The 27,805-nt window shown below is 40.7% G+C and overlaps 1 protein-coding gene across 3 annotated transcripts in view; it reads left to right on the forward strand.

Moving 5' to 3' along the window:
• BANK1 (B cell scaffold protein with ankyrin repeats 1) overlaps positions 1-27,805 on the forward strand; it is a 287,338-nt gene that overhangs the window by 53,592 nt on the left and 205,941 nt on the right. For all 3 annotated transcript variants that reach the window (XM_008179150.4, XM_024099921.3, XM_042859972.2), the window contains exons 4-6: positions 16,177-16,328; positions 18,586-18,721; positions 21,438-21,580. In XM_008179150.4, coding sequence (XP_008177372.1) covers positions 16,177-16,328; positions 18,586-18,721; positions 21,438-21,580 — 431 coding nt within the window. The remainder of the gene's footprint in view (positions 1-16,176; positions 16,329-18,585; positions 18,722-21,437; positions 21,581-27,805) is intronic.

Below are 27,805 nucleotides of genomic sequence, written 5' to 3' on the forward strand. Positions count from 1 at the left end.
AACTCAATGATTTTAGCCACTCACAACTATTCTTATATATTTACTTTGTTTCATTTCAGTGTTTTCATTCCATGTAAGAAAACAGACCAAGCTATATTAAAACATTTTTTTTTCAAGAGATCTTACAGTTCCCTGCATAGTCATTATGGCAATTTATAAACTGAGTTGGAAAAAATGAAGTAATCTTGCTGGCTTCCAGGTATATTGGTTATAATAATCATTTAACCATGCAGTTGAAAATGTTTATGCATCATTGTTGAACTAAGAGAAGGTGGGAGAGGTAATATCTTTTATTTGACCAACTTTTGTCGGTAAAAGAGACAAGCTTGCAAGCTACATGGAGTTCTTCTTCAGACCATTGTTGAACTGACGTTAATTAATTTACCTAAAAACTAGAGCGACCTAAAATTAAAGTACAGACGCTCCCCGACTTACACAAGCGTTCTGTTCCGAAATGCCTTGTGTAAGTTGAATTTTGCGTAAGTCGGGAATGTATACCCAACAATTACGCCAAAAAAAAAAAAAAGAAGCTTATGGAACTTTTTCCGTAAGTGTGAATTTGCGTAAGTTGGGTTTGCATAACCTGAGGAGCGCCTGTATACATTCAGAATAATTCAACAGAGACTGTTCCAGTTTCATATTACAATTTTGCCTTTTTACTATTGACTTAATGGACCTGTATTGAGTAAATAAAGAGATGTTAAACTGCATCATCCACTGCCTTGTGGATACTTGTTGGTGAAGAATGGCTAAAGGATCTCACCCTGACAGAAAAGGTGCTCACGCTGAAGTGATAGGCAGCTAGCAGCTCTATCTGGGTTGGCTCTCTGGCAGACGCTACAACCTTTGTGTCACTGAACATCCAGACTCACGCTGGCTTTTAGATTCTGGCTCAGTGGTCTAAAGGGGGGACAACAGGTCTATGGCAGCCTCCGCTCCTCCATAACTTTGCCTAGGCATGTTCGCTGAAGGTCTTAGCAAGATTGTTGCAAGGATCCGAGAGAGGCATAAGGGCCCTGGGGCAACTCCCAAGATTTCTAAGCAGCCTTGTTTAGGGATGGCCTGCTTGCCTTGTGTGAGGGTGGCTCTAGAAAAGGTGGGTTAAATAAGTCTTGCCTCATTGTTTACATCCTGGCTCAACTGTTTTCCAGAATTGCTTGCTGGAATATTTGGAGTTTGTCCTCTGTATACAACTTTGATCTGAATTCAGATTTGAGGAAAACAGCGATGTTGAAACTTGCATGTTTCAGAACTGATATTTCAGCTCTTTTGGAAACTCAGGTTCTCAGATACAGGCTTCGTAAGGGAGAAGGACTACACCATTTCCTGGAATGGCAAACCTGGAGGAGTAAGGAGGAGCATGATGAAGGTTTTGCTATCAGAAATGAACTTTTGTCATTGTGTGAAGCTCCGATTGCAGTGTCCTTACATATCATGACACTTTGAGTTAGTTTACAGAAGGGATTCATCAACCTGTTCAGTGACTATGCTCCATCTCTACAGGCTAGTGGTGAGGAGAAGAATAGCTTTTACCAACAACTAGAAGAATTGATCAGCAGGAATCCACGGAAGGAACCCATCCTAGTACTTGGAGACTTCAGTGCAAGTAGTGGGTCCAATGCTGAGATCTAGCCTGGAATTCTGGGTAGGCGTGGCATTGAACATATAAATGACGATGGTCAGAGAGTTCTCAAGATCTGTGCCAGTCAAGGCTTATCAGTGACCAACACCTTCTTTGCTGGTAACATCAGAAGAACATCATGGAGACACCTGAGGTCCAAGCACTAGCACCAGCTGGACTTGGTACTGAAAAAACATACATATTTGAAAGATATCTTACATACATGATCCTTCTAAAGCTCAGACTGTGACACAGACCACTCTCTTGTCTGCTGCAAAGTGAAATTTCAAGCTAAGACAATCCACTGTAACAAAACTGCTGTACAACCTTGTATTGACTTGTGTCGAATCAATGATCCTGTCAAGAAATGGCTTTTTAATGAAGAAGTAACAAAGATAGCTGGAATGAATGAAACTGCGTCAGATACATGGGAAGTCCTGAAGACAAGTATGTACAATGCGGCAATCAAGAGCTTTGGAAAGAGTACTAGGAAAAATGTTGACTGCTTCTTAGACCATTCAAAGATACTGCTGCCACTCATTGAGAGGAAAAGATCTGCCCTGATCACCTACAAGTCTACTATTACTGATTTGTTCAACAACCTAAGAGAAGCTTGTAAGGTAGTTCAAGTAGCTTCCAGGAAGTGTGCTCAAGAATTTTGGCTGGGTCTTTGCAACAGAATCCAACAGTCAGCTGATGCAGCTGACAGTTGACAGTTTTATGAGGGCATTAGAAAGGCCATTGGGCCAATATAGAACAAGATAGCTCCACTGAAAGATCTGGATGGCAATATTATAACCGATAAAGGGAAGCAACTGGAGAGGTGGATTGAGCACTATGGAATGATATAATCAAGGGAGTCCGTAGTAGACCAACGTGTGCTGGATGAATTGCCTGAGTTTGAAGTTATGACTTTGCTGGATGTCAAATCTACACAAGAGGAACTCGAACAAAGCATCAAAAAGATTTCCAATAAGAAATCTCCTGAAGATCTGACTGTTTACCTGCTGAAATCTACAAATGCACAAAGACTCGCTGCAGAGATTGCATGAGGTATTGCTACTCTGTTGGAAGGAAGAAACGGTTCTGCAAAATTTTAAGGATGCACGTTTCATCCAACTCTATAAAAACAAAGGAGACAAGTGACTGTAATAACCACAGGGGTATCTCTTTTCTTAACATCTTGGAAAAAATCTTAAGTCATATTCTTTTACCTAGACTTCAAATTTAGCTGAGAGAATCTACCCTGTGAGCCAGTGTGGCTTCTGCTCGGGAAAGACCACCATATACATGATCTTTCTGTAAAAAAACTGCAGGAAAAGTGAAGAGAGAAGTGTATTCCACTGTACATGGTTTTTATAGATTTAACAAAAGCCTGGTCGATCAGAACTTTACATTGTTCTGAAGAAGCTTGGTTGTCCACCTATATTGCTAAACCTTGTGAAATCCATACACGATGGCATGAAGGCAACTGTAATGTATGAAAACCAAGAGTCTGAATCATTTGACATCAAACAATGGAATGAAGCAGGGTTGCATACTGATTTTTATATGGTTTAATATTTACTTCTCATTCCTGCTTCAGTATGCATTCCATGATGTTCAAGAGGCTGTCTATCTTAGCATGAGACATGATGGAGGTTTGCTTAACATCGCAAGGTTCAGAGCTAAGGTGAAGGAAATCATCGTAAGGGACCTGTTGTTTGCAGATGATGCAACCCTTGCAGTTCACAACGCATACAATATCTACAACATCTTATTACCAAGTTTTCTGATTCATGCAAAATCTTTGAGCTAGCATTAAGCTTGAAGAAGACTGCTATTATGCACCAAGGCTCTTCAGCATAGTAAGTGAAGGCCCTGATAAAGGCTCAGTATGAGGCCTGAAGCCTGAACTAAAGTAATGGTCAAGACTGCCTGAGGCCTGAACTAAAGTAATGGTCAAGACTTTGCTAACATAAAGCAAAGTTAAGCTGTGAGCAAGAGGCAGGCCCTGCTCACAGAAGCTGGCAAGAAAAGGGCTAATGTTGCATAAATATATATCCACTTAGCATAGTTACAGTATAAACATGGTACCAAGACACACTATACCGAAACATTCCACAGATAACATGGAACAGGCCGACCCATCCCAATGACAGGGGCAAAAGGGTAAAATGATGGATAGAGTTGTTTTGATCGAACCAACAGGTACAAGGTGCGAGGCGGCACCTTACTACGTAGGGAGGTTGTACCTTGCTACGTGAAGGGGTTGCACCTCAATACGTCAGGAGTGATGTGTAACTTGTTTGTACCTGTGTATAAAAATGTATCCCTGGGGTGGTGTCTTGGTCCAGCCGAGGGGGCAGTGGAAAGTCCCGCCGCTGACTGAGCTGAGTCCATTGCCGAGCAGCACTTTCTAGCAGTATGCCCGGTAGACTAAGTAATCTACGGGGAACTGAAATTGTGTCAGGGTCGCAATAAACCTGGCCGAGGTGCCTTCGTACCTTACTAGACTCTGCGGTTATTGAGGGTTCTCGTCGAGTTTGCTGTGTCAGCTATCTGCGCAGAGCTGGGGCAGCACACAGAGGGAACACATGCACGCAGCCGAGTGATATCAATAGGAGAAAGCAGAGCACCACACCGGTAGCATCTCACAACATTCAGAATCCGTTCCAGATATCAGCTTAGATGGTATTCCTTTAGATGTTGACCAGTTTTGCTACCTTGGCTCTACTGTTACCAGCAATTTAGATTTTGATGCTGAGTTAAAAGTAGAATTGGCAAGGCAGTCAGGAACAGAGCACTATATTGCAAGACAATGCCTGGAATAACAAATTGTCAACTAAAGTGAAAATCTATATTTACGAGGCATATTTTATCCACCCTTTTATATGGCTCAGAAACATGGATGACTTATACCAAACATATCAAAAGACTAAACAGTTTTCATATCAGATGTTTGCAAAAACTTCTTCTAAGAAAATGGCAAGACAGGGTGACAAATGTGGAAAGTGTTAAATCGTACTGTTGTGTCATTCATGGGAACGTTGATTAGTAAGAAAAGACTCAGGTGGTTTGGACATGTCAAGTGGATCACGGATTACAGGATCCCGAGGAGTGTGCTGCTGTACTCTGAAACTCACAAAGGGTCTAAAAAGGGAGGCAGACTGCTGTGCAGATTTCAGAATATTTGCAAAATATGATTTAGTATCCTTTGAAACCTCTGTGGATGATTGAGAGAGGAGTGCGGGATGCCGCTCTAGTTGGTGGAGTCAGCTTGTAGATGGAGCGAGGCATTGTAGATGGAGAAAGGCAGACTGGATCAAGCTTTGTGATGACCAGTGTCAGAGGAGGAAAGAATCTGTTGCTCGGATTCAGAGCATTGTTAGTGCATGGGAGTGCCCTAACTGTGGATGGAACTGTCACTCACACATCTGACTCAGCAGCCATCAAAAAACTTATCCGCGCATACACGATGCACTGTAAAGAGTGGTGGTGCCATTGAAGTAAAGAGCTGGATAAACTGTGCATCACAAGATGACATTGGTATTTAATGGCTGACCACTAGAAAGTTTAACTCCAGATATATGTGTCTGCTCAGAAATCTGATCTAACCGTGAGCAGCATGGTTTGTTGAAGGATAGGTCAGAGCTCCATAACAAAATTGATGGTGCAGCTTCTGAAGGTTAGGCAGAAGAGCTCCCAGTAGTTCATGCTGTAGCCTGATGGTTTTCTTTATAACCCCTTTTGATAAAAAATGCCTATCCCAGACTCCAGGTACTATTGACATAATTAAAAATATTATGCCAAAAAAAGCCTGCAGCTTACTTTCATCCCCAAACCAGAAAATAACTAACACAAGATTAAACCAAACACAAACAGTATTCTGTATGACCTAGAGACAGCAGTCCTTATTGTATCTCTAAGTAAAATGATAGGCCTTGTAGCATACCGTACAGGTCAACAAGTTTGGGCTATTTCAAACCAAAGGTGAGAGTGAATTCCAACATGGAGAGTCCCTTATGGAGAATGATCTGCTGACAACCCACTTTAAAAATAAAATTATTTCTGTCCTGAGTCCTTCTGCTGACAGACGCTGTGGACAGTATAGCATGAGGAGAGATGGTCTCTCAGGTTGGCAATGGGTCCAAACCTGAAGACCTTACTCAGATAAAACTTTAGTGACTCTAATGCTGGTAGCTTAAGATTCCTTAATATTATATTTCAGCTGAATAGCTGGGCAGGTATCCCCTTCACGTAGAGAGGCTGGAAGATGGATTCTGACTTCTTGAGGTACTCCTCTCTCCCCATTCTAGGCTATGTCATCATGTAGAGGAAGACACAACATGGTTTAATGGATAGGAAACACTGGACTGGGACTCAGAATATATGGTTTCTATTACCAGTTCTGCTACTGACCTATGTGACCTTGGGCAATTAGTCACTTTACCTTACTGTGCCTCTGTTTCCTCTCCCACAATTGGTCTATCTTATGTGTCTAGTTTGTAAGCTCTTTGGGAGAGGGGCTGTCTCTTACTATGTGTTTGGTACAGTGCATAGTATTTTGGCCACATGATTAGTATTAAATTAGTGCTTGGAGGCCCCAAGAGTGTTAAAGACTTGTGAGTGACTGTGATACATGTAATTTATATTAATGATGTAGCCATGTGTACATGCATGTGGTAGTGCATGCACAAAGTATGTACGCAATTGTGTATGCAGACTTTGGAGCTGGAAACCTCACCCTTATTCTAAAGCCACAGTCTGGTTGGTAATTTCAGTCTTTTTGATGTCACACCCTAGACTGGTGTGTGATCAGTGTGTGGCTGGCAATCAGCAATGAGAAGCCATATATAGTAAACTGTGTCTTGCTGGGAATTTTATGGCTTTTAAAGGAACTGTCTGTCTAATGCTTACTTTATTTTTGGTGAGCAACTTTTCTTTCAGACAACAGGACCATTTTGGATTCAGAGACAATACTGGCCAATTCACAGATAACACACATGAACATTAATTTTTGATAGAAGAGCTCAAGCATGGAAGTAGAAAATGGGATTGAAAATGATTTTGAGCAAAACAAACCAATTCATATAGTGTAACACAGGCATTCAAAATAGTCTCTCCTTTGTTCTCCTACACATCCAATAAATGCCAATGGAATTGTCATGTTGCTCAGGTATCAGGACTGCTTCAAAGGAAGGTCAATATTTTTGGCATAAGGATCATAAAAATGTGGGGGTGGGGTTATTTTTTACAAATTGGGAATAATTTCTGTTAATATGCTGCGCAGATTTGTATTTGCACTTGAAGTGTTTTAAAATGGAGAGTTTCTCATGGCCTCTGACCATTAACAAAAGAAGTCTTCCTTCTCAACAGATCAGAAAGAGTCAGGCTAGTGATAGTCCCAAAGAAGTGAAGCAGTTGGCTTTGAAATTATGTGATTGCAAGAGATTTATACTAAAAAGGAAATTAAACCCTTAGTTTCTCAGGTTACATATAGGGACCTTACTGCCTCCATGTCCCTCTCAGCCCTCCCCGCATCAGTAGCAAAATGGCTCACAGATTTGCCATGTTGTCATTGGTTCCCATGTAGCAGATATACCCATGTGAGCCCTCTAAAGGGGCAGAGAGCATTTAGAATTAGTTATCCCTGCTCCAAGCAGCACTAGCAGGTATATTTACCTGGCATAAGTTTATGCTGGATTATAAAGGGAACACAAAATGTATAGAAATGATTCATTGCTTCCTCCACACTCCAACAGGCTATGAATTATTTTTCTACAAAACTACTCTGAGGGATTAAATTCCCAGTCCTGAAAATCACTTACATGTGTGCTTTACAAGCAGTTTGGTGGATTCAGTAGGACACATAAGCACATGCAGATCTTTACTCACATGAGTGATCCCATGGAATCTAGTTGTACCACTCACAAGCTTAAAGCTAAGGATTCTCTTAAGAACTTTGCTGAATGAAGGCTAAATACAGTGGGGCTGAACACATCACAATCTGAAGGACCTGTACTGCATAAACACCTTTCCAGTCTGTATTGCCTTCTTAGCCCAATGCATGATTAAGTCACTTCCGATCCTCTCCATTGCTATATGATGTAAGGGGACATAGGGACCTTGTTCAGTAGTTGAACATACACCTTTGCTTTTCAATTAAAATCGCTGTGCCACTTTCAGTTCTCTACTGAGCACCACAGGGAGGTTCATATGTGTAAAGGCTGAGAAAAAACTGAGTAGGGATCTCAGGCTTTGGCCACGAGCCTTTTACCATGGTAACCTTAGAAAAAATATGCATGTTTCATTAAGTTCTTTTGCTGTTTTTAACACCCAGACCCTGTCACACACATTGTTGATTCAAAGTATATAACGAGCATCAAATATCAAAACAGAGATAATTTGTGAACCTTGTAGGCTGCAATAAAGATTAAATAGAGTACATTTGAAAGGTTCGAATTCATTTTGGGCAGGAAGTTGGATGTCAAGTGTAGGTTGTCAGGAGCTGTGGTAAGGCATTCATGAAAAATTCTGTTTATGCAGAGGAATACAATTTCAAAGAAATTTCATAAGTTCACTTGAGAATGTGGAATTGAAAGCTATAATGTATTCCAAAAGGTTTTGCATAAAATATACTGGAATAATATGTCGCATAATATGAATTAGGAAGAAAGATTGAAATAAAATTGAAAGCATCAGTGCAGAATCCAACTAAACAAATAACTCTTAAAGTGTATGTAACAGATACATAGCTAATATTTGGTTACTGAGTTATGAAGCTAAACTTTTTATATTATTCCTTTTTAAGTATGAAAAACAGCAATAGATATTTGTGAAAAGCGTGCTAAAGAAAGCAGCCTGTGAGATGGAGTATTACCTTCTATAAAGGACTATAATTCTCAGGAGTATCTTAAATACCCCAAAAGAACAGGAGTACTTGTGGCACCTTAGAAACTAACAAATTTATTTGAGCATAAGCTTTCGTGGGCCACGGCCCACTACATCGGATGCATAGAATGGAACATATAGTAAGAAGATATATATATACACATACAGAGAACATGAAAAGGTGGGAGTTGCCCTACCAACTCTAAGAGGCTAATTAATGAGCAATTTTCAGCAGGAGAAAAAAATCTTTTGTAGTGATAATCAAGATGGCCCATTTTAGACAGTTTGACAAGAAGGTGCGATGATACTTAATATGGGGAAATAGATTCAATGTGTGTAATGGCTCAGCCATTCCCAGTCTCTATTGAAGCCTAAATTGATGGTATCTAGTTTGCCTATTAATACAGTCAGATTTGCGTCTATTTATTCTTTTGCGTAGGTTTGGCCAATGTTCATGGCAGAGGGGCATTGCTGGCACATGATGCATATATCACATTGGTAGATGTGCAGGTGAACGAGCCCCTGATGGCGTGGCTGATGTGATTAGGTCCTATGATGGTCCAGCAAGGTCCCAACTATGGGATCTTTTCTGTCCTCTCCATCTTGATGTTCTCCTTCCCAAGACTCTCTTCCTCCTCATCAGCACAGAGACTGTCAGCCTGGGGGTGGGACTGCTCTACTGTGTCCCTGAACTCCTCCAGTTCAGTTACTCTGTTCTCTGAGAGCCATGTGCGACTTGCGCCGAATGCACACATATAGCACTTGCCCACAAGACAGATAATCATGCATGTTGCATTCAGTGCAATAAGATGGGTAGCCCCCAGTCTGCTCCTGGACTTCCGCCTGTATTATTTTTACTCTTGCAGGGTTGTGTGTGTAATGTGTGTGATGTTTTTTGCACAAGGAGTGTGTGTATGTGTGTGTGTGGGGGGGCGTTTATTGGCCAAAGTTTAGAGAATATTTATTAGGTATATCTGGCTTTCACAATCCCTCATTGAACTCCCCTACAAAAGTCCCCTGTTTGTTTGCTAGCTCCTGATAGCATCTGTGTTCATTTGACATCACTCCAAACACTGTTCAACACACTAAGTGGTCATTCACTGGCTTGTTTGTTCCTGGAAAACTCAGAGCAAATTCTACTTCGCATATAGCAATATGTCTTAAACAGGCATTATGCAATTTACAAAAATCAAACATTTTGATTGCTAACATGAAAAATCAGGGATACTTCAGGTGTCATGGAATCATAGAACTGGAAGAGACCTTGAGAGGTCAGCTAGTCCAGTCCCCTGCACTCATGGCAGGACTAAGTATTATCTAGACCAAGTATCGGCAACCTTTCAAAAGTGGTGTGTCGAATCTTCATTTATTTACTCTAATTTAAGGTTTCGCGTGCCAGCAATACATTTTAATGTTTTTAGGTCTCCTTTTTTAAGTCTATAATATATAACTAAACTATTGTTGTATGTAAAGTAAAGAAGGTTTTTAAAATGTTTAAGAAGCTTCATTTAAAATTAAATTAAAGTGCTGAGCTCGCGTGCCGCCTTCAGCATGCGTGCCATAGGTTGCCTACCCCTGATCTAGACCATCCCTGACAGGTTTTTGTCCAACCTGCTCTTAAAAATCCTCAATGATGAAGATTCCACAACCTCCCTAGGCAATTTATTCCATTGCTTAATCACTCTGACAGGAAGTTTTTCCTAATGTCCAACTTAAACCTCTCTTGCTGCAATTTAAGCCCATTGCTTCTTGTCCTGTCCTCAGAGGTTAAGAAGAACAATTTTTCTCCCTCCTCCTTGTAACAGCCTTTTATGTACTTGAAAACTGTTATCATGTCCCTTCTCAATCTTCTCTTCTCCAGACTAAACAAACCCAGTTTTTTCAATCTTCCCTAATACGTCATGTTTTCTAGACCTTTAATCATTTTTGTTGCTCTTCTCTGGACTTTCTCAAATTTGTTCACATCTTTCCTGAAATGTGGCGCCCAGAACTGGACACAATACTCCAGTTGAGGCCTAATCAGCAGAGAGTAGAGTGGAAGAATTATTTCTCGTGTCTTGCTTACAATACTCCTGCTAATACATCCCAGAATGATGTTTGCTTTTTTTGCAACAGTGTTACACTGTTGACACTATTTAGCTTGTGATCCACTATGATCCCCAGATCCCTTTCTGCAGTACTCCTTCCTAGGCAGTCATTTCCCAATTTGGTATGTGTGCAACTGATCGTTCTTTCCTAAGTGGAGTACTTTGCATTTGTCCCTATTGAATTTCATCCTACTTACTTCAGAACATTTCTCCAATTTGTCCACGTCATTTTTAATTTTAATCCTATCCTCCAAAGCACTTGCAACACCTCCCAGCTTGGTATCGTCCGCAAACTTTATAAGTGTACTCTCTATGCCATTATATCCTTGATGAAGATACTGAACAGAACTGGACCCAGAACTGATCCCTGTGGGACCCCACTCGTTATGCCCTTCCAGCATGACTGTGAAACACTGATAACTACTCTCTGGGAATGATTTTCCAACCCGTTATGCACCCACCTTATAGTAGCTTCATCTAGGTTGTATTTCCTTAGTTTGTTTATGGGAAGATCATGCAAGACAGTATCAAAAGCCTTACTAAAGTCAAGATATACCACATCTACCACTTCCCCCCATCCACAAGGCTTGTTATCCTGTCAAAGAAAGCTATCAGGTTGGTTTGACATGATTTGTTCTTGACAAATCCGTGCTGACTGTTACTTATCACCTCATTATCTTCTAGGTGTTTGCAAATTGATTTCTTAATTATTTGCTCCATTATCTTTCCGGGTACAGAAGTTAAGCTGTCTGGTCTGTAATTCCCCGGGTTGTCCTTATTTCCCTTTTTATAAATGGGCACTATATTTGCCCTTTTCCAGTCTTCTGGAATGTCTCCCGTCTTCCATGACTTTTCAAAGATAATTAGTAATGGCTCAGATATCTCATCAGTCAGCTCCTTGAGTATTCTAGGATGCATTTCATCAGGCCTTGGTGATTTGAAGACATCAAACTTGTCTAAGTAATTTTTAACTTGTTCTTTCCCTATTTCAGACTCTGATCCTACCTCATTTTCACTGTCATTCACTATGTTAGACGTCCAATTGCCACCAACCTTCTTGGTGAAAACCGAAACAAGAAGTCATTAAGCACCTCTGCCATTTCTACATTTTCTATTATTGTTCCCCCACCCATTGAGTAATGGGCCTACTCTGTCCTTGGTCTTCCTCTTGCTTCAAATGTATTTGTAGAATGTTTTCTTGTTACCTTTTATGTCCCTAGCTAGTTTGATCTCATTTTGTGCCTTGGCTTTTCTAATTTTGTCCCTGCATACTTGTGTTATTTGTTTATATTCATCCTTTGTAATTTGACCTAGTTTCCACTTTTTGTAGGACTCTTTTTTGTGTATTAGATCATTGAAGATCTCCTGGAAGAAGATCTTCCTGAAAGAAGTTTGTGGGGCACTGGGAAATCAAATGACTAGCAGGGATTGTCCCAGTAAAACTGGGACGATCTTTCTTATGTTTATACAATTAGCTTCTTTATATTATGAAGTCATTGTATTTTTAATGTGCTTGTTTTGGTCAATGAAAATGCTTTTTCAGTTTAAAAAAAAAATAAAAATAGGTGAGTTAATATCACCTGAAGTTTCCCATTGTTTGAATGGGAAATGAGTATCAGAATGTCTAAATCAGAAGGTGACTGTAGACTAAGTGTTAGAATTATTATGCAATCAGAATTATTATGCAATCAGCTCACGATGACAAGAATAAAATACAGTAGAACCTCAGAGTTACAAACACCAGAATTACAAACTGACCATTTGACCGCACAGCATTCATTTGGAACTGGAAGAATCAGGCAGCAGCAGAGACCAAAAAAAAGCGGCAAATACAGTACAGTACTGTGTTAAATGTAAACTACTAAAAAATAAAGGGAAAGCAGCATTTTTCTTCTTTATAGTAAAATTTCAAAGCTATATTAAATCAATGTTCAGTTGCAAACTTTTGAAAGAACAACCATAACATTTGTTCAGCGTTACGAACATTTCAGAGTTATGAACAACCTCCATTCCTGAGGTGTTTGTAACTCTGAGGTTCTATTGTATTGAGATGAACAGGAAGGGATCTACTTCCAAGGGATTTTACTTTCTCACCCCTTCTATTCACTATGTAGATTGACAAATTTTGGTCTGCAGTTTTCTTCATATACTGATAATAGCCTGCTCTGTCTCTGTAATTGAACCTTCTTTCTATAGACTTTCCCAGTATCTCTCTCTGATATTCATTAGGTTAGGGATATTTCCAATCCCAGTCAGCAATGTTAGGGGCTGTAGAGTAGACAACTTGCCACATTCCTTCACCCCTTAAAACTCCATATTGATTAGTTCTGGTATGACAAAAGTTTATATTAATAATATAATCTGTCAGCTATAATCTGACTTGATAATAAATGTACAGTATTGTTTTACACAATGATAACATGTGCACAAGCTGTTTTATGACTATCTGTTCAGTGTGTCAGTCAGAATTCTCTGGGTCATTTATGAAACAGGGGAAATCCTGCAGCTGTTTTTGTAGTGAAATGCATGGCTGCCTGCAATGAAATTCATTGTGCAGAAGTTTGAGGAGCTTGATTTGGAAAGTCCTTGACGAGGTCTTTCACCCTGTACAGATTGCGGAAGATGGGAAAAGGGTAGGTCAGGGGAGGAGCTGGAGCTGGGTTTGTGGATCTGAAATTATGTATATTCACTGGTCATCACTCCTTATCAAGCATGGGCACAGCAGTAGCAAAAGCTCCTGCATCCACAGGGTTGCAGTAGCAGCAATGTAGTGGCACTAGGGGAGGACATCCCCTTTCCCGTGAAAGTCTGTGCATGCAAGTCTGGCTACACAATTTGTGTGAGGAGAGAGGGGGCAGATTTTGCCCATGGTGAGGACCAATATTTGAGCTAAAACTGTATAATAATTACAAAAAGAATTGCAATGTTGTCACAGAATCAATGTCTCCTACTTTGAAAGCAATTATTTTGTCTTCTCTCAACACTGGCATTTATATAGCAGCAGTAGGGCTTTACAATGTGAAACTGACCGAAGAACTTTATTCTTATGTGTATGTAGAATGTTCTTTATCCACAGTACTCTCTTTTCTTTTTAATAAATCTTAGATTAGTTAATAAGAATTGGCTGTACGTGTGTGTTTGGGTAAAATCTGAAATATTCATTGACCGGGTGGGTAATGCGTCCGATCCTTTGGGATTGGTAGAACTTTATATATGGTGAATAAGGTTTTAGTAATCATCATCATATTTGATTTGGCTGTCTGGGTGGGAGCCCAAGGCTGGATTAGTAAGGGAGACTATTTTGGGGCTTCTTGGTAACCAGTAAGGAATTATAGATGCTGTTTTGTTGCTGGCTTGGTGAATCTAATTATTAGAACAGACCACCAGTGTTGGGGATCATCTGACCCATTCTTTGCAGTTCGCCCTGATTGAGCAATCTCAGCATGGCCCCTCTCCAGCAATCACGGTCACAGGCTAACTGGACTTTCTGGCCTGCCTTAACCCTTTCTGGGCAAGTGTGAGGAGGACACCCCATCAGACACCTTTAGGGCTTATCTGAACTAAACCAAATTCCCAAAATGTTGAGGTCTGCCCATCACGAGTTTGCACCTCAATGTTGTCTGGGTTCCATAATTTACAGTAATACAAAATGCTCTGGTCCTCTGACTGCTCACAGAATCCTGACTGGCTGATGAGAAGCTTGAAATATCATTAGACTACATGAAATGTGCTGCAGAATATTGGATAATCCTGCATCATTACGAATGTGCTGCTGTCCTGTGAGATAAGGTGGTGAGGCTGTCTAACGTTTTGTACTATGGCAGAGCTAGTCAGTAGAAAGGAGTAATAATAGAGCTGAGAAGTAGCAGGTGTGAAGAACGGCTTTTTCTAAAACACAGTTCTGGAGACGCAATTGCCAATTCTTCTATGTTTTCACATTAAAATTCTGAGATGGGATGAAGGGCTCATGCTACAGCTCTTCCGGCCGTACTAGGATTGTGGAATAAAGAAGAAACCCATCACTGTAAATTGCACAGCAAACTAAATGGGATGGTATCTTATTTTAAAGTCAGAATATCATCTTGCACAGATAGTGTATATGTTTAGGATGTTGTGAGTCCAACTTGTTAGATGTGAATGACAGATGAAGGAGCACTAGCTCTGCTGTTCATTACATCCACTACATATTTATGGAGAAGACCTTTGTCTATGCCAGGGATTTTCCCTGGTTAGATGATCCATCGGAGCAGCTCACTAGTGTAGCTGTCCTGAGTCAAACCCCTAGTGTAGCCAAACAAAGCTGCAATTGGTCAGGACACACAGGTGAATGAGAACAGGCACAGAGGTGGATTTAATGTCTGAACACAACTCCGGTGTCATCTGCCCCATTTCCCCCGACTCATGTGTACCAGACATTTAAATGGGTCAAATGCGAGAGTTACAGGGCTCCCACCATAAAGAACATAACTCAGAGTAGACTAACCTCAGCCTATCCCTAGGATTCAGCTCACTCTGGTGTATCTTCTCACCCTCCCCACTCTAATGGGGACAGACCGTACCAAAAGAGGGACCTCAGTCTGCAAAGACTTCAGGTCTCCTCTTCTCCCAGAAGCACAAGTCCACCAGAGAAATCCCAGTTCTCTTACTTCAGGGAACTGGCCATTTTGGCCTTTTTATCCACACTGGACACCGCCACAAGTTATGACAAACTAAACATTCACACAAGCTACTAATATTTATTTCTAAGTCTTACTGCCATTTAACATAACTGTCTCCATGGGGCTGTAAGGAAGGTGGAAAAACCCAGCAGGCCCCTCTCCATTTTGCACCAATGGGAAAAGTTCCTTCCTAACATCTCGAAAGAGGCAATTGGTTAGACCCACAAATCCTAAAATACACAGCTTGTATCCTAAAACTACAGAGGAGTAGGATAGCTAAAATGGAGTGAGAAGCTCCAAAAGACCTGGGCAAAGGTTTAAAATAATGGGGTGGGGAGAAGAAAGGGGCCAATCACCTCCCATCTCCCTCTGGCTGGCCAATGGGAGGCAGAGAAATCCTGGAGGAGAAAGGGCCCACCTTTTGTGTTCTGGTATGTGTTCCCTCCCCACGCCCTTTCCCCGTGGCTGTCTGCCCCAGCAGGTCCTATAAAGTTTCCTACCTGTTGAGTCAGGTGGGTGGCATTTGTATCAGTAAAGCTTAGTCCTGTTTGAAACAAGGATAGGCTGCAGTGGTGAAAATCATTGCTTATCTCAATTTACCCTGCATAGACTGGGGTTTGCTCTGTTGCAACTACACTAGTGGCAAATCCCCACTGTAGACAAAGCCAGATGCTTTTGATCTCAGTGGGACTTCTCATGTGAGCAAAGACTATCAAGATGAATATGGGTTGTGGGATCTTTTGGACAAGGACACTGGCTGAAATCCACTGACTTCAATGGGGCCAGGATTTCATCTACTTTCTTTTATTTCTTCGCAAAACGCTATGTACATCAGTAGTATTTTGTAAATAATCATCGTCTAGCTGTTTTCAGACCATCATGTTTTATTTGTGTGGGATGAATAACAATACATTTCACTCAATATTATATCCTGCAGATTACCAAGATCACTCTGAAGTTAACTTGCAGTTGGATGAAGGAGGAGTATCAGTGAAAACAGATGTGAGTTTGGAAAGTGAGGTAGTTTCTGAAACGTTGGAAACTATAAGACCATCAGTATTGGTGCTACCAGAAAGGATATCATGTGAGGTAAGACCTTTCAATGCTAAAAAGTTAGACATAAATATCACTCCTCTGCCCTGCCCCTGCTACAAGCTCCTTCATCGCACGTCAGTTCTGGGGGGCAGATCACTACTATGGAGCACAAATGAGAGTTTACCTGCAGTGGGAGTGATGCTGCCTGTGTGTCACATTCAATACAAACATCTACAAACTAATATGGATTTGGGACAATCACTGCAGGATTTTACTTCAATTAAAAATTGTTTGGCAGATTGGGTCAGATATAATTCTGCTTCAACATGTTTCATTGCAATGTAAAGGAAAACTGTAGTGAGGAACTTTTTCAAAAGATATGAATTGCTTCTCAGTAAAAATCAGGTTTGGGGTGGTAGGTGTGTGTGTGTGTGAGAGAGAGAGTGAGTGTATGCAAACATATGAATGCTCATTTTTAAAAATCAACACTGTATGTGAGAAAACACAAAAGCATGAAAACTGTGTAAAGAGTGCAACATCTGAAGCCCAACTCTGTAGCCCTTAGACAAGTGAGTGGCCACAGTCATGTGAGGGCTGAAGAATCAGGCTAATAATGGCATGGCAAAGAAGTGGAAGGAATGTCGCACAGTTTTGGCTGCTATGTTACAAATAGGCTATTCCATGCCACTGAGTAGCAGGTTACAGCTGAAAATCAGATGAAAGATATGCAGATAGAACATATTTAGCTTAAAACTTTTAATATTTTGGAAAACTCTTTCAGTAATCAACACTGATTAAACCAATAGGACTCTATATAAATTACACTAAAATCTATAGAACTGAATAAAGAATTACAGTTAGTATGCTTTAAAATGTGTACTTCTGAGAAATACTGTTTTTCCTCACTGGAAAACCCCATTATGAAGATCGAGAGTATTATTCTAAACAGTAGAAACTTGCAATAGAATTTTAACTAACACATTGAATTTAATAATGAACATCCCTTCTATAGAATTCTCTAGGTTAGTTCAGATTTTTTGGGGGGGGGAAGAGTTTTTCATTGTCTGTTAAGTTCTATAGGACCTTTCCATAATATAAATTAGGAAATTATTATTTTGGGAAGGAGGGTATGTTAGAAAGTATAAAACTGCTTCTCTAAACAGTGAAACATATATATTCCCTTTTGACTTTTGGGAAATCCTTCTGGTTAAAAAGTTAAGAAAAACAAGGGCCTAGATTATCCCCTTACCCCCCCAGATTGTTGTTCTGAAGGGTCCCTTCATGCACGGATCACCCCATCACATTCAGAAGTGATATAATGGTATACATTTTGTTTTGAAGGATTAATAAAGAGATTACGGGTGAAATTTAGTTCAGTTTTAGCTGATCTGAAGGGTGGCAAATATACCTCAGTGAATTGTTCATAGTGAATGATTGTTCTGATTCTTGTTCTGTTCTTCAAAGAACATTAGCATGTGTGTATATTTTCCCAGTGAAAATATATAGATTTGCCACAAATCAGTGGGCCAAGTTTAAAGGTGTTGAACAGTGAAACATTACAGACCAGTATGACAGTCGGAGTCAGCATGACTGAGTATAAACTAGTGTCACTTGCATACAAAGAAGGTTGAACAGTGCATGGAGAACAACTCAGGGGCGGGTGCAGGAAGGCGTAAGATAAAGTAGTCAGCTTGTTTTATCTTGTACCTTCTTGTTAGCTCCTTGCCTTACTATAATTCTGCCTTTAGTATTTAAAATGCGCCAGCTTACCCCTAAAACTGAGATGCAGTTTTACACCGCCTCTGAGATGCAGCTTACACCATCTCTAGGTCACCTTTGAATTTGGCCCACCATGTACTGTAGCTCACTAATGTTCTCTATGTTGAAATTCACCCTTGCTCAGAGGTCTGTAGAAGACCATTGTACCACTTAAGTTCCTAACCCATGAATCCAATTCTGAGGGTTTAAGTGTGTCTTAAGTAGTGTAGGGGTCCCCTGAATGAGGGGAATTTCACCCTTTGTGTACTGGAAGTGAATATATGATCTTAGCCTCACAGTGAAAAGAATTTCATTATATATGGTTTTAGTAAACAGAGTTCAAACTATTACAGTAATCCTGTCAATTTTTTTACTTAAAGAAACATAAAGGATAACTTAATGAAATAGCATTACAGCTGTTATATAACAATATTTCAGGATATAAAGCTATTGCAACTTTTCTTGCAACTTACATTAAAGCATCTGATTTACATTTTATGGTTTCAGTATAATTTGGTGAAAGGCTAATGGGAGCATATTTCTAACTTTATAGAACCCTGGTGAAATATTCATTCTTTTGAGAGATGAAATAACTGAAACTGTAGAAATTGAATTCATAACGGACAATCAACGAATTAGGACACAGCCAGCCTTTTGGAATCAGAAGGTCAGATGCATGAAAGCTTTAGGTAAGAGAACATTGCTGTAGCTTTAAATAAATAGAAAATTTTGGTCCTGGACTCTCTTCACTTGTCTTACAATAAGTATTTTCACTTCCCATCAGATTCTAATATTATTTTGTAAGTGTTTCCTGTGTATGGGTTTTGCATACAGAGCATTATTCTTTTTATTAATACACCAACACAAGGGCTTGTGATTTATGGGAAACTGGATTTTATTGGGTTGTTTTTGTGTGGTTAAGTGGCAGGTGGCAGGCTTTAAAATGTCATTGATTAGTCACAGATTAACATTCTTAATAAATTCCTGCTATAAAATGCAAAGCTAATATTCTTATTACTGCATTAGGTTTAACAAGATGTTTTGTCTCTTATTTTATTCAGCGAAGTTGTTTTTTCTTTTTGCCCATATGCCTGTCTATAATTCTTACTGACATCTGAGAACATTTCCTTTCTTTGCAGTGATTTCATATCCATCCCGTTTCTCTATATTACTCAGTCTCCCTTGGTTTCTCTGGGTTTTGTCAATCACTTTATCCATAATATTAGCTATTCTATTTTCTTATTTTGCCTGGAGCACGATAAACAATACAACAACATTTTTCATTGTATGAGCTTCAGAATGCAGAGGGAATGGCCATACCTCCCTCACAGTTATTGGACTAGAGGTGTGATGGAAATAATCAGCTAAGAGTTCAGGATTCAATTTGCCTTTCTGTAGCATGTTGTGTATTCCCAAAGGGTAGTATATAATATTTTATTTTTAAAAACCATGGTAATACCACATCATTTAGGAAGAAAACACTTAAGCTACAATTTTCAAACTTGGTCGCCTGAAGTTAGGACCTAAAATCCATATTTTGGCATCTTAGTTTTGTCGATGAAAGCTGACTTTTCTCGCCAAAACTGTGTAGTGTAGACAAGGCTTAAGTTGCTTAATTTTTTGGGGATGCTAAGCACTAGCAAATCCCATTGTTCCCTCTTAGGCATATGTGATCTGTGGGTGACAGAAGTGTACATCAGCTTCTCTTCACTCCCATAGGAGCAGCAGCTCTTTCTTGTATTAGTGTTCTCCGATCATCTCCCGTGGGAGGCTGCATCTCTCTTTGCAGGGAAGAAGTTGATCACAATCACTGACCTCATTCCTCTTCCCTTAAAGGAGGCACCATTGGCTCCCTCTCATTGGGGATCATAGGTGGCTTTGATAGTAATAGTTGTATTTAACATTTCTGTGGTGCATTCAAAGGGCTATATGGACACTAATTGATCCTTATGACACCATTGTGAGGTTAGATGAGTAGTATTATCCCCATGTTACAGATGGGGAACTGAGGCAAGGAAGTTGTGATTTGACCAGGAAAACAGGCAAGTCAGTGACAGCTGGGATTAGAACAAGAGCTCCTGGGGTCCACCTCTCTATGAAGTCCATTCAAGTATGGAGGCACTCAAAGGTGAGGTTGCAAGTTGCCTGATTATCCATATACTTGAGAGTTATTCATTACCAGGATGGCTCAATGAGGAGGTAGGTGGTGATCTGAAATGTCTATGGTTGGCCAGAGGAAGATCTTGGTGATGAGGCATCTTTCAGAAAAGACAAACTGAAATTCCCATTGACTGTATTGTGGGGGCTCTTCCAGGCATATCTTCTGGGGAAATTATTGGGCCAGGGCAGATAGCCATAAGGGGTATAGATTAATAAACACAAAATACAAAGCATAACTAATAAGTTTAGTTTCTTTTTGTCCCAAACCAAGGTTAGTTTTTTGTTCCATTGGAGCTTTTAAATAAAAAGTGTTTGGCATTCCAACAGAAACACTGGTTTTCCCCATCATTGTTCAATTTAGCTTCTTTGTTATTTGTCCCCCCCTCTTTCCCCCGGCAAAAACCTAGAATAACTAAAGTACACGAATGCCCATTTGGGCCAAGGATCCAGCTGACTTCATTTTAACAAAGGAAAGTAAAATGAGTTTGTGCTTGTTATCATTTAAGTGAATTGAGATACTGATTTCTATTAATCTGAGTTTCTTTGACTCTCCATTTCTTCTCTGTCTTCAAGTTTGTCCATTTTTAATTCTTTTGTGAGGAGAGCTAGAATTTTAGTTCTGTCGCTGGTAGGTACAGCAGGATTCACGGCACAATGAATACTAATGAATTATAAAACATACTCATAAAGAGGGCGCATGCTGCATACACGGAGCAAGTTGTTCTAAAGTAACAGACTATACAAATACCTCCTTCCTCAGCTTTCAGTAGATAAACAACTGGAATGGAAGTAATTAAACTGCAATTTCTACAAAACTCAATTCTGAGAGGCTTGTCTGCAATTAAGAAAAATGTTTCAAAAGATGAATAGTAAACCTGTAACTTGTAATAAATGACTGAACTTTTACTTAATCTGTAGGCAGAAGGCAGCTGATTATAGAGTATCAATCCATCAAAGGGAAGGTTGAAATGTGAAGCATTCTGTTTTCATCTAGCTTCTAATTTGAAACAATACATAGCTATATTTTATAAGAATTTACAGATATGTATTTTTGTTGCATTTTTGTGTTAAACTGAAGGACTTGGTTTAAAAAGTATTGCATTGAAACATCTGTGAAATGAAAATTATTTGTTACTTTTTATGTGTTGTTTGTGATATTTCTCTGTTCTTTTACTTACTACCTGAGACATCCAGTCTGGCATTATAAAATATTTTCAGCTGCCGTTTTTGTTTGTGTTTTATAAGATTTTCCGGCTGGCCCTGTAAATGTAAATGTCTACTGTGGGGGAGTCAATAAGGCCGTGACACAGATTGAATACTACACAGCAGTAGAGGAGATTGAACGCATATTTAAAAAAGTGGCTGATCCAATAGCTTTTGCTTGTCAGGTAAGTTAACATCTCCATTAAGTTAATAAAAAAGCATAAAAGTGCCAGTATGAGATAGAACGTATACTGTGCTATAAAGGCTATTTTGATAGAATAATAACGAGCTATGGATCAACAAGAGTGGAAAGAAGCCAGTCTTTGAGATGTCTAGTTGTAAACAAATCAGACAAGTGAAAACAAATCTCGATTGCGCTATTATTAGTTGTGTTGTTATTTGTTATTTATTGTTTACACAATGACATAAATTTGAATGATTCTCTACAGTCATAGACTAATGTCCCTGCCTCATAGATGAAAATAATAATAATTAATTTCTATCAATCGCAAAAAAGAAACTGTTGAGTCTATTCTGAAACCCAGGGAAAACGTCCTTAAATCACACAAGTGGTTGGGGAGGGAGAGTTTTGGATCACAGTATATCCATTCAGCAGTAAATCCCTTCTTTTGGGTTGGTATTGAAAGCATATGTATGGAAAATATTAGCTTACTATGCATATATAGACTGTACACAGCTATTCAGTTATAACTCATGAGGTCTGCTGGTTGCCATGCAGATATTCAGGCTTTGAAGCTGGACTTCATATTCAACACTGCAGTATAAAGCCTCTGCAGCATGAAGTCTCCTTTTCCAGCAACATGTAAAAAACAACAGGAAGAGAAAGCAGTCTTTAGAATGGACAGAAACTGAATTATCACTTGTACAAGGATTGGTAGTTTGAGCATATTTGACACGTCTATATTGTAATGACAAAGAAAGAACAACAATAAAAAAGTCTGTGTGTAACATAGACAAGTCTCATTTTCCTGTGACAAATATACCTTATCTACCACCTAAGGCATTACACTCATAACAAAAGGATTAATAAAAAATGATATATTTCATTATTAGTATTCTGTTTAAACACAGTGGTAGATTCCTTCCAAATACAATTCACTTTTGTTCCTGGAAAATAAAATAAAATGAAGTGTAGCTTATCCAGTCAGTGCACCTCCTAAAGTCTTTACAATATCTGATCATTCTTAAATCTCTAGATTAAAGGCCATCTAAAATGACCTTGATCTGGATTTAACAAAATTTTCTGTTGAAAGGTTATGGTGTGAGACTGAGTTTTAAAAAAATAGTGAGGTAGCAATACCATGTCTGTCTTAAATGTCTATAGGTTATTAGATTCTTTTGTTCATTAGGTTGGCCCCTCATCTCAACAATGTGACTAAAATTCAGTAAGTAAGACATATACAATTTTAAATAATATTCAAGTACAAATTGCAAATTTTTCCCATGCAGAACAGTATGTGCACTAGGAAATACAGTACTAGTGTTTTGAATGCCAGACATATTTTAATGATCTCCTAACCTTTACTCACCTGAATAATAAATGGGGGTATAAATTTGGAGCTACTGTAGGTCTGGCTATTTAGTTTTATTTGCTCTGGGTTAGTATAGGAAACATAAGTCACTGCCAAGAGACTTTTTCATTATCAATTAGGTGGTCCTATCCACACAGCATGATGGCTGTTCTGTGGGAAAGAATGGTAATGGGAAATCCATTTTGTGTTGTTATTTTTAATGATGAACACCAAGCCATGGAGCAATGTAACTGCACTAGCTAAGCTATTTCACACAATTTTCAAACTCCTTTAACCTCTTATTTTAGCAGCAGAGCAACAGCCTTGTTATACTTAAGGTTAAGATGAGCTTTCTGTTTAAAGCTTGACTCTTGAGTTTTGATATGCCTAATGGGAGTGTGGGTTCTGTTAGCGGTCCAGATTTGAGGACATTTGAACAAGGCGTTCCTGAGATAAAGCCCCTGGAAAATAAAAACAGCTTTTCTTAAAGTTCAGAGATTCTGACAACCTTTTTAGCTCACACATAAAGGTCAATCCAGGGCTCAGACTATTGGACCAGGGTCTCAAATGCTCAAGGTTATCCCAACAGAGTGCATGGCACCAACCAGCCTTTTGTGGGAAGTCAGATGAAACCTTTATTTGAAAAAGATGTTGCTTCTGCAGTTAGGCTTCCTGCAAGCCGCGTGTGCTTATTTTCACTCCTAATAGAGGATATGTGCAAACAGAGGCATTAACAGGATTGTTAGCCAACAAAGTTTTATGCCAGTTGGTTAGCTCAAGGGGAAAAGTAGTGGTTCTTTGAATCTGACCCACCACCTAGAGTCAGTTTGAGCCTTACCTGGGGCAGAAATCTGGAAAAAGGGGAGGGGCTTATTACTAAAATCTGTCTGTCAGGATTTTTTAAAAATGATTATTATTTTTTAAAGTGAATGCTCGCTGGCAGGGAAGAGGTATCTGAAGGTGTGGAGGAGTGGGGAAAATAGGAATGAAACGAGTTTGGGGCTGCAGCAAGGGGAGGGGGATAAAGGGGGATGGGAGGTAGTGGAGGTGAGAGGGTTTGGGGGACTTAGGTGGTGGAGAGGGACACTGGGAAAGAGATAGATGGGAGTTGCAGGAAACCAGGCGGAGAAGCCCAGGAGCACCCATCAGCCTCATATTTTCCCTTTCTCTGTATGGCAGGATCTGGGGATCTGAGCTTCCTTCTCTCCCCACCCCCATCTCAACTTGTAGTCCCTTCCCCCTGTTGGTGTCTGAGCCAGAGTCCCTGTCCAAAGTGTGTGACAGGATGTGGGGGACCCCGCCCTTCTGTGGAGGGAGCTTAGAACATGTATGCTTGCAGCATGCACCAAGAACAAGTGGCTGATATTGGAATAGGATCTGTGAAGGGGTATGCTTGACACACATCAGAAATTCTCCTCCTGCCCTGGGGAGAGGGGAAGGGAACACCTGCTGATATGAATAGATCAATTCACACATTTCAGGGATATTGTTTTGGGCTGTATTCATCCACATTGAGTAGCCTTTCATCTGAGAACATCTCATCGAGATGAATGGGCTACTGCTCATCTCTTTGAGCATGCAACTTTTAAGAAATCTGGGCAGAAATCTGAGAATGAACTATAAGCATTTGGGGAAAATCTGCCTTTGACAAGGTTTTTTTAGTTAACCCCGCCCCCCCCCCCAAAGAAACCATCATCTGAGTATAACAGAATATTCAGAAGGTGCTGAAACTATTTTTGAAAAGAAATTGCACATGTGAATTCTCATTGGAGGGGAGGAATGAAGAGGGGTTTGTATCTGCAGTGAGGGATGGGTGTATTATGGGGCCTTAAATGGAAATGGATATTAGGGGAGAGAAGAGGGGTTGGGAGGTTCAGGGGAGGGGGGAGGAGAATATGAGGGGTAGCAGAGGAAGTTGGGGGTTTATGACTGGTGGGGAGACTACTGCCAGTTCTGAATTCTCCCCTCTGCAGGGGTCTGAGCCCCTCTCCCTGCCTATTATGTGTTCTGAGATGTGGGGGATCCGGCTTCTCTTGGGGTGTCTAAGCCCCTCCATATGAGCTGCGATCTGGAGTGGGGGGACTGAAATTTAAATATCTGAAATCCAGAAAATGAATAGGTAAGATACACATCACCCCACTGGGGACTGGTCTTGGGATCTGGCCAGTGTGTGGGAGAGGGGCAGACTGGATGGACCTGGGGCATGGCTGGGGAAGCAAGCTGAAGCAGGGACAGGATTCCCAGCTGAGGGTGGGTAGCAGGAGTGAGGAGCCCAGCCCCGTGTGCATCTCAGATCATGTAACCAAGGTAGCCTGTAGCTTTGAAGTAAACTGCTACCTGTGATATGTACACTCAGTAGGGTTGCCAACTCTCCCGGATTGGTGGGAGTCTACCGGAATCGGCATTGATCTCCTGGTGAGTACTGTAAGCAATCCGAGAGATTTTAATAGGCTGCTAAAAGTCGGTCAGTGGCGCAGCGGGGCTAAGGCAGGGTCCCTGACTGCCCTGGCTCCGCACGGCTCCGGAAGTGGCTGGCATGTCCGGTTCCTAGGCATAGGGTCAGCCAGGGGGTCTCCATGCACTGCCCCCACCCCGAGCGCTGGCTCCGCAGCCCTCATTGTCCAGGAACTATGGCCAGTGGGAACTGCTGGGGTGGTGCCTGCAGGCATAGGCAGTGCGCAGAGCCCTCTGTCCCCTCCACCTAGGAGCTGGACATGCCAGCCACTCCTGGGAGCCGCAGGGAGCCTGCCTTAGTCCCGCTGCACCACTGACAGGGAGCTGCCTGAGGTAAGCGCCGCCCAGTCGGAGCTCACACCCTGAATGCCTCCCGCGCCCCAACCCCCTGCCCCAGCCCTGAGCCCCTTCCCATACCCAAACTCCCTCCCAGAGCCTGTACCTCCTCCCGCACTCCTTCACCCCAAATCCCTCATCTCTGGCCCCACCCCAGAGCCTGCACCCCCAGCCAGAGCCCTCACCCCCCCACACCTCCCAACCCTCTGCCCCAGCCCAGTGAAAATGAGCAAGAGTGGGGGAGAATGAGTGGCGGAGGGAGAGGGATGGAGTGAGTGGGAATGGGGCTTCAGAGAAGGGGCGGGGCAGGGCAAGGGTGTTTGGTTTTGTGCAATTAGAAAGTTGGCAACCCTAACACACACAGCAGCATAGGGCAGGAGACAGCAAGGAGCAACTTTTTTACATGTTAATGGTTTCTGCAGTGACAACTAATGACTCAATGAGCTGGGAAGGGGAGAGAGAACTGGAAATGTTGGCAGGGGAGCTACATGTTGCAGGAAGTGGTGTGGCAGAGGATGGAGAAGAGAGACACACCAGGATTCTCTCACACCCTTAAAGTTATTGTAACAACCATGTAATAAAATTGACAAGGTTTTGAGACATAGAGCAGAGATTTCTCTCACTGGTTCTCTTAGCAACTACACATTGTAAGCATTTCAAAACCTGACCATTATTCCCATTTCACTGGAACAAAATGTCCATGGGGGGCAGGAGCACTAAGGAATCCCATAGCAACCATGTGGCCTAATGGAAAGATTACTGGACTGAAACTATTTGTAGTTCTGTGCCTCAGTTTCCCATCTGTAAAATGGGGATAATGTATAAGGCTGAAAAGCACTATATAAGACTAGGGTTTTTTTTTATTATCTAGCCACAGTATCATATGAACTGTAAACCTAGGTGAGAATTACAGCTGTCTAAATGACCACTACCTCCTGTCAACAAACATTTCTCTTTCTATTTAAAAAACCCTAGGAAATTGAATGGCAAAATTTTTAACACAGAGTTAAGGTTGCCGAATGATAGCTCATGCCCTTCCAGAATGTTGACTTAGCAAAACTGAAACTTCTGAAAACCAGGAAATACAGAGTAAAGGTAAATGTCCATCCAATCTTAACTTTGCCCTCTTTGTGCCATGCCCCACAACACCCATAACACTCTGCTTTTTCACTGTGATGGACAGGCACTGTTTGCATTTGCCATGTGTTCAAACACTGAGCCCATCCCCCTGACAGAATCCTACCCTGGTAAAATTCAGCAAAAACTTCATACAGTACCCTTCTGCAACCCATTCACACTTACACACAGGATGCCACCTAAACCTATGCTTTACCCTTCCCATCATTAAATTCACAGACTGCTTTCATATTTCATATTTCACATCACCACTGATAATACCAATGGCAAGAAGACCCCAGTTCCCTGCTGCTGCTGATACAGTCTACGCAATTCTATGTTGAAATGATGAAGACTGGAACCTCAAGGTATATATGCATCTCTTTCCTTTGATAACACACATGGGGGTACTCAGAGGCAGATCTCCTCATATCACAATCACAGCTCTTCCAAGCTGTTCAAACTTATTCCTCCACCAATTCAATACAGCCAAACCTAACCCAATGAATGCTGCTGGAATGTGTGCAGATAATTTCCAGTAGCTATTGCCAGCTCTAGGGGGACAGTTATGGTTGCATGGGTGTTTACCATAACTCTGTATTTCCTGGTTTTCAGAAGTTTGAGTTTTGCTGAACTTGACATTTTGGAAGGGCACAAGTTATTACTAGGTGACCGTAGCTCTCTGCTAACAAAGTATAGCAGCAGGCTACATTGTAAAGGCTCAGTTAATGGAACATCATCTAAATGAGCCTTAAAAAGAGATTCACATAAGGAAAACCAGAACACAGTTTAGGAAGATCATTAGAATTCCCATCAAGTAGAAGGAATAGCAGTAACTTCTATTTAACCAGTATAATTAAAACCTTTGAGACTAGCATTTTATCTACAAAGGTATCCTGGGGCAACAGCAGTTTATGTAGAGTAACAATCAGACACAACATAAAACAAAATTAAAGTAAAATACAAAAGCTT

The sequence above is a fragment of the Chrysemys picta genome, chromosome 5 (genome assembly GCF_011386835.1).
Source record: "Chrysemys picta bellii isolate R12L10 chromosome 5, ASM1138683v2, whole genome shotgun sequence".
In the NCBI taxonomy this organism is placed as follows: domain Eukaryota; kingdom Metazoa; phylum Chordata; order Testudines; family Emydidae; genus Chrysemys; species Chrysemys picta.